The sequence below is a fragment of the Vicugna pacos genome, unplaced genomic scaffold (genome assembly GCF_048564905.1).
Source record: "Vicugna pacos unplaced genomic scaffold, VicPac4 scaffold_193, whole genome shotgun sequence".
NCBI lineage: Eukaryota > Metazoa > Chordata > Mammalia > Artiodactyla > Camelidae > Vicugna > Vicugna pacos.
The window spans coordinates 10,062-18,129 of record NW_027328872.1 but is presented as its reverse complement, the minus strand read 5'-3'; the positions used below and the strand labels follow the sequence as shown (position 1 = coordinate 18,129).

The window sequence follows — 8,068 nt, the reverse complement described above, 5'->3', positions numbered from 1 at the left end:
GTATTTGGATTCAGTAACCTTGTCCTTTTATCACTTTTGCTGCTAGAGTTCCTTTCATAGGACCTGATACATAGTAACCACACAATAAATACTTCCTGAATGAATAAATGAATGAATGAATGAATAGCCAAGGCAATCTTCACAGCCAAGGCTTCCCCAACCCAGCTCAGTATTCTTTCTGTTATATCAAAGAGACTCTGCCCCATGAAACAATAGACCCTGCACATTTTAACAAATGTATACAATTATTAGGAACTATTATTAGAACAGAGACTAGCACTACTGTTCTCATAGTTATGTCACATAAGTAGTGTATTAAAGCTCGTTCTGATTTCTTGTTTATACAAATCAGCTATGTCTGTCACCAGTTTAAATGTTAGTAATTTAGAAAACAAAAGTTATTGATTTATCTACTCATCAGAAATCATTACAACAGATCTATTTACATACCTCTTCTGTCAGTTTATATACCAACTGGAAAAGAAGGGGTGTACAGTCAACTCTGAGAGTATAATTGCCTGCAAAATAAATAAGAGAGAATTTTAATACCTCCAAATGGACTACAAACCTGTATTTAATTCTAACTTTATTTTCTAATTATAAACAATATATAACAGATTTCAAATTCAAGGCATCATTCCTGGAGAATTAAAAATAGGGTGGACCTTACAGATTATCATATTAAGTGAAGTATGTCAGACAGAGAAAGGCAAATATCACATTCTATCACTTATATGTGGAATGTAAACAAACAAAAAAATGATACAAATGAACTTATTTACAAACCAGAAATAGACTCATGACATAGAAAAGAAACTATGGTTACCCAAGGGGAAAGGGGGAAGGGAAGAGATATGTTAGGAGTTCAGGATTAACAGATATACACTATTATATATGAAACAGATAACCAACAAGGACCTACTGTATAGCACAGGGAATTATATTCAGTATCTTATAATAACCTATAATGGAAAAGAATCTAAAAACATGTATATGTATATGTATATGTATATGTATATGTATATGTATATGTATATGTATATAACTGAGTAACTTTGCTGTACACCTGAAACTAATATTACAAATCAGATGTACTTCAGTAAAAAGAAATAAATAAAATTTTAGAATAGACAGATAGGTAGGGAGATAAATAGACAGGCAGACAGTCTGGCTAAAACTAAAACACAAGGTGGAAATAACTCTTCAGGAGCCAGAGAGGCTGCAGCACACACTCAGGATAGGAGACTGCAGAGGCGGACTCTGCTGCTAAGGCTGCAGCTCCTGCAGTAAAAGTAAGGGTCATTGCTCATTACGGCAGCAGTACCTAGGGGTCTTTGCCAAAGGAAGTGGTAAGGCCATAATATTCATGTTTTTATTCATTTATTCAATTCAATATGAAGGCTTTAGACTAGAGCATGTCAGTAACTAACATGTGTCCTGTGACACTTACCTAGAAATAACCATAATACGATGAAAGCCTACAGATGCACATGCCACATGTCAGGGTCAAAAGGAAGTTTGTAGTGGGTGCTTATTTCAGAGTTGTTCCAATACATACAGGAACTATTTCTGTATGAAATATTTTAGCCCAACTTTTAAAAATAGCTCCACAGGAAGAATGTCAAAAGTACTAAAGTTTTAAGTAGTAATCCAAGATAGGCAAATGGTAAATATACTAAAGAAATTAGGATCAATAGCTTAGTTATGAATCATATTGATTCATTTGAATCATAATAATGTTCTCTCTGGTAAAATGGAGAAATGGAGGTATTATTGAGGCATCTCATAGAAAGAGGATAATCCTAGTTTATGAGTTGGAATTGATAGACTTAAATACTGGTATACTATTTAATGACAATCTGAAATAAAATTTACCTTCTGTGTATGAGTCTGCATTGATATATGCAACCTCTCTCTCCTGGAGTGTTTTCACATTCTCCTGTAGTTGAAGCAAAGCATTCACTTAACTCACAGCGTTTACAATTTTGGAAATACAAGCAAAACAAATTAATTCAGTAAAAGAGTGGTTTGCAGATACCATTATAAATCAAACACCTATGCTTTTGACCATAATTTTAAGAAAATGCTATTAACTGGTTGATAATATTAATGCAATTAAAACAAGAAAGAAAAATATTAGTGATGCTGTAGCCGCTGTTCATAGCAACAGCAGGGAGACCCAGAGGAATACTGCCCCTGATCCCCTGCACCATAATATGAAGGGGGAAGGCTCGGAGATGCTCAGCCTCACCCTGGATCTACTGGAAGAGGACTGCTCAAAGTAAGGGCTGGAAATCTGTACTTTTAAAAGGTGTCTCTGGAAATCCTTACAGACATTAAAGTATGAGATCCCTTGATGTTGGGGATCCAAGTAACTTTACCATATTAAAAGTGAGGAAGTTGGAAATTTGATTTATCAAGAATTTTTTGAAAGAGAAGATATTGATGAAAAAGAAAAATATAGGAGGGGAGGATAGAGAAAAAAACTAGAGGGAGAGAAGAGTGGCTATTAGGACAAAGACAAGACATTTCTCACACATACATGCACACACGCACACACATTCTAGAAAAATACAGCAGAAGAAGACTAATGCCATCACACAACATGGGAATATGCAGAGAGAACTCTTTTCTTCTCTCTGTTTCTCTCTCTCTCTCTAGCTTGCTACCTTATAAAAGCAGTTACAGTAAAAACATTTAAAGCTGTGAGTGGTCATCCCACAAATGAGAATTCTCACCTCTGCGCTTGACCACATGGGATAGATGACAGCTGATTCTGCGGCAGAGTATCCATTATGACAGAGCTACAGTAGAATTAAAAAAGATTCCTTAATTATATGTAAAGGTAAATGTGCTGCTGAATATGATCAAGAAGCTAGTAGAAAATGGGAAACAATATTCAAATTGTCTTTTAACTCACATGAATTTAAATTAATGCAAGGCATATTATCTTGTATCTTGGATTTATTTTATCTGTATTTTAAGCTGCTTAAATTATAAAAAGACACATGTATTTCTATATACATGTGTTCACAAGAAATTACATATTTCTAAAAGTAAATGACCTTAATGAATAAGCTCTGATTCATCTAAATAAGTGTATTATGAAATGCATGTTCATAACAACAACATAATAATAAGACTTTGCCATATAAATGGAATCAAATGTGATACAAGTAAATGTGATTTTATTCCCATACTTATTTGATTCATATTATTATTTTAAAGTATGCAGAAATGAGTCAGAAGGAAAGCATTTTAAAAACCATTCACAATAATAAGAAAGATATGACATTCTTTAAATCAATTCTATAAAATTTGGACTCATAAATGAACAAAACAGAGGATAGTCACAGGAAAGTGCTTTTTGGTGCGCCTGCCTTTAAAAAAATACACAAGCCTACCTTGAACATGTAAGAACTCAGAGTTACTGGACAGAGAGCATAAGGGAAGAAGATGAAAGAAGGGGGTCTATGAGAGACACTTTAAAATAAAGCATTAAGAGCCAGTGACAAATGAAAATTAATCATAATTGAATTAAAAATAAATCCTTGAAATTTTAGAGTAATTCAATTTACAAAATCATTGTATTACACTCCCCAACCAGGCACTTTTGTAAATGGTAAAATATACCTATGGTTACAATTTAGTGTTGAATCCATAAAGGAGAGACTATAATCAGAGTATAGTCATCTAAGAAGAGCATGTTGTTTTCCTGGATAGAAGAAATCCAAGGAAACTGTAAAAACTTGAAAATTAATGCCAAGGATCTAAATCAGATTTTCAATAGGCTAATTCACTTGTCAGAAGTAGTTTCCTAGGTTTGACTATTTTCTGAGCTTACAGATTTTACTTACTTATCACAAAACCAATATAAATAGAAACTAAAATATTTTAAAAATAATGAAAAAATTGGTTTGTGCTTAGTAATTAAGAGGTTGTTCTGTTTTGCCAAACTGATGTAAAAGCAAAAACAAACTCTATTTCTTAAATTTTCTTGTTTTTATCCAATTTAAAACAGTATCAGGTAATGGAACACATCTGTGATTACCCTGAGATACATGTTGACCAAGAAGATATGTTTACTGTCTTAGTTACCTCAGCCCATTTGTGGAACCCAGAAGTCCAAATTTTTCTGCATCCCAGCTGGCAAAAATGGCAGTTCTTCTCAGTCTTCAGCTTGAAATCATTGTTAACATACATGGTTAGGTACATCTGCCTAAAAACAAAGGAAAATTCACTGAAGTCACTTTCTGTCATCACTTGCCATGGAAACATTATTTACCTCTACTAATCAGTTTTCCAAAATTCTGGACAACTTCTTATAAATCAGCAGTTCCACTGGTTAGGTCAATACCTCCAAATACCCAGAAGTCCTGATGATCTCCCAGAATAACACATCTGTCTGGAAAGGAAGGCATTCAAAAGAATGACAACTTAGAATGTATTATAAAAAGCAGTAATTTATGTTTTTAAATTAAACTTCCTCCTGCTTGAGTTTCCTCCATAGAAAACCATCAAGGTACTGTCTCCTTTTAGAATTTACCTTTTTTTCCCCACATTTAATTATATCACATCAACCAGGAAAAAAATATTAAGAGTTGATTAAGATTTACCTTCTCTTACTCCTGTAATCTTTGTAAAAACAAAATGTTTTAAGACATTTTAAAAAATTCACCAACTCACCAAGTTTCACAGATCCTCAGGTAGTTCTGATTACATCATAAATGCTTGTGACTTTCTTGAAGTTATGAACATGCATTTTAACCTTCCTAGAATTTCACAAAGGGAACAAATTACTTCACATAGAGCATTATGTCTAACAGGTTCCTTCCAATGTTTTATTATAAGTCTCAGAAGTACAGAAAACTGTTTAATAAGATGATAAATTCCCATATGCCCACCACCTAAATTCAATCATTGTTAATACTGTTGAACTATTTGCAAGCGAGTTGTGCAAATCATGACAGTTGTCTCCTATGTATTTAAGAATGCACCTTACGGTGAAATCAAATAAAAAAATCAGTATTTTATATTTTTCCTCCCTCATAGCTCTATTGTTGGTATTTATTTAAACTCCAAAATTATTACTCAACATGAAAAAGAATCTTGTTCTTAGCAATTTTTTTTTAAAAAAAAATGTGTATTTGTCCATTTAGAGCTCAAATCAATTAAGGGATATAAGCCCCAGGTGCTTTTTTTGGTATTTTGACCAGGGAAGATTTCTGTTTCTGACTTTTCTCTTAAACTGTTACTGAAGCTACATGCTCTGTTTTCCTTCTGTCTGTATGTATCTGTTTATAAATCACATTTTTCATTGTGTACCTCTAGAGGGTATTAATACATGAGATAATAAAGTCTCCTATGTTAAAGGAACTCTGTTCTAATTGAGTTAAATAAACACTTTTTAAAAATTCTTATAAAATAAAACTGAACTTCTAATACCTTAAGAGTTCTGAAATTTTAAAACAAGCTTCTTACAGAACTTATAAAATACTTGCAGAATCCAAATTCAAATTGCTAAGGCAAATCATTAATCAACAAGGCTCATTCAACCATTTTAGTTTAATAAAAAACAGCTATCTCCTCTCTGATTCATCAGTGTGAAGTTTCCCTTTCCCTCTACATTTCAAGCCAGTCAAACTAAAGTTCTGATCATGCCATGCTCTTTCCCAGCCCTGCACAAGCTGTCCTCTGCAGCTGGCGTTTACTGCCTGTCTTGATTCCGTGGAAAACTTACTGTTTGTGTAAAATTAAGCTCAATGAGCACATGTTCTGTGGTCATGCCTCCTTAATACCAGAACTGTCTGGGGTTAGTAACAGTAACGACTATGATGGTAAGCGCACTGGGCCATGTAGCAGTTACGCGTTCACCACTGTGACCACTTAACCCTCCCCCACAGAAGTGACCGGTGAACTTCGCTCCTTTCCCCCTTCTCTCCTACTCCTTCCCTTAAGTTAACCTAATATTTTGCATGTACAGTGTTTTGACAGTTATCTGAAACACTGTTTTAAACCGTCAGTTGAAAAGGGAAGACAAAATGTTACACCTGGCCCAGAGGAGGAGAGGGGTGGGGAGTGGCTCAGAGGAAGCCGAACAGGACGCGCGGCCTCGGATCACAACACAGCCCCTTTCCTTCCCAAGTTTCACAGCCGGGAAAGCAGAGGCGTGGGGCCCGGACCGCTTCGGGGCCTTCGTGGGAGGCCGAGGGAGGGACGGAGACACGCGCAGGGCTGGGGAGGGGCCCGCAGGGACTCACCGTCTGTGCAGCGGCTCCTGACCCACAGCTGGGCGGGCGGCGGTGGCAGTTGAGGCGGCGGTGCCGGCTGAAGGGGCTGAGGCGGCAGCAGTGGAGGTACCGGGTGAGGGGGCCGAGGCGGCGGCGGCGGCTGCGGTGCCGGCTGAGGGGGCTGGGGGGTCGGCGGCTGCGGTGACGGCTGAGGGGGGTGGGCGGGCGGCGGTGGCGGTAGAGGCTGCGGTGCCGGCTGAAGGGGCCGAGGCGGCGGCGGCTGCGGTGCCGGCTGAAGGGGCTGAGGCGGCATCGGCGGCGTTACCTGCTGAGGCGGCTGTTCCGGCTGAGGGGGCCGAGGCGGCGGCGGCTGCAGTGCCGGCTGAGGGGGCTGAGGCGGCATCGGCGGCGGTCCCGGCTGAAGCGGCGGCGGCTGCGGTGCCAGCTGAGGGGGCTGGGCGGGCGGCGGTGCCGGTAGAGGCTGCGGTGCCGGCTGAAGGGGCTGAAGCGGCGGCGGTTGCGGTGTCGGCTGAGGGGGCTGGGAGGGTGGCGATGGCGGTTGAGGCTGCGATGCCGGCTGAAGGGGCTGAGACGGCGTCGGCGGCCGTGCCTGCTGAGGCGGATCGGCGCCGGTACCGGCTGAAGCGGTGGCGGCTGCGGTGCCGGGTGAGGGGGCTGGAGGTTCGGCGGCTGCGGTGCAGGCTGAGGGGTCCGATGCGGCGGCGGCTGCGGTGCCGGCTGAGGGGGCTGAGGCGGCATCGGCGGCGGTCCCGGCTGAAGCGGCGGCGGCTGCGGTGCCAGCTGAGGGGGCTGGGCGGGCGGCGGTGCCGGTAGAGGCTGCGGTGCCGGCTGAAGGGGCTGAAGCGGCGGCGGTTGCGGTGTCGGCTGAGGGGGCTGGGAGGGCGGCGATGGCGGTTGAGGCTGCGATGCCGGCTGAAGGGGCTGAGACGGCGTCGGCGGCCGTGCCTGCTGAGGCGGCATCGGCGCCGGTACCGGCTGAAGCGGTGGCGGCTGCGGTGCCGGGTGAGGGGGCTGGAGGTTCGGCGGCTGCGGTGCCGGCTGAGGGGGCTGGGCGGGCGGCGGTGGCGGTAGAGGCTGCGATGCCGGCTGAAGGGGCCGAGGCGGCGGCGGCTGCGGTGCCGGCTGAAGGGGCTGAGGCGGCATCGGCGGCGTTACCTGCTGAGGCGGCTGTTCCGGCTGAGGGGGCCGAGGCGGCGGCGGCTGCAGTGCCGGCTGAGGGGGCTGAGGCGGCATCGGCGGCGGTCCCGGCTGAAGCGGCGGCGGCTGCGGTGCCAGCTGAGGGGGCTGGGCGGGCGGCGGTGCCGGTAGAGGCTGCGGTGCCGGCTGAAGGGGCTGAGGCGGCATCGGCGGCGTTACCGGCTGAGGCGGCTGTTCCGGCTGAGGGGGCCGAGGCGGCGGCGGCTGCGATGCCGGCTGAAGGGGCTGAGACGGCGTCGGCTGCCGTGCCTGCTGAGGCGGCATCGGCGCCGGTACCGGCTGAAGCGGTGGCGGCTGCGGTGCCGGGTGAGGGGGCTGGGTGTTCGGCGGCTGCGGTGCCGGCTGAGGGGTCCGAGGCGGCGGCGGCTGCGGTGCCGGCTGAGGGGGCTGGGCGGGCGGCGGTGCCGGCTGAGGGGGCTGAGGCGGCATCGGCGGCGGTATCGGCTGAAGGGATGAAGCGGCGGCGGCTGCGATGCCGGCTTAGGGGGCTGAGGCGGCGGCGGCGGCTGCTGGAAGGACTTGAGGGACTCGAAGTCCTTCACCATCTTTTCCAGGGTCGCCATGGCGGCCTCCCGCCACGCGGGGACAGCCCCCGGGGTCGCCGATCCGACCGGCGTCTC

At 44.4% G+C, this 8,068-nt stretch overlaps 1 protein-coding gene across 1 annotated transcript; it reads right to left on the bottom strand.

The window, feature by feature from the left end:
- Nucleotides 1-1,881: 1,881 nt before the first annotated feature.
- On the bottom strand, nt 1,882-7,583 carry LOC140695272 (uncharacterized; the record flags this gene model as incomplete). Its single annotated transcript, XM_072958074.1, has 6 exons — nt 1,882-1,939; nt 2,739-2,804; nt 4,099-4,219; nt 4,687-4,772; nt 6,261-7,124; nt 7,407-7,583. Coding segments are annotated over 3 exons (1,111 nt in total), but the record flags the coding sequence as incomplete, so codon positions are not given.
- Nucleotides 7,584-8,068: the final 485 nt, after the last annotated feature.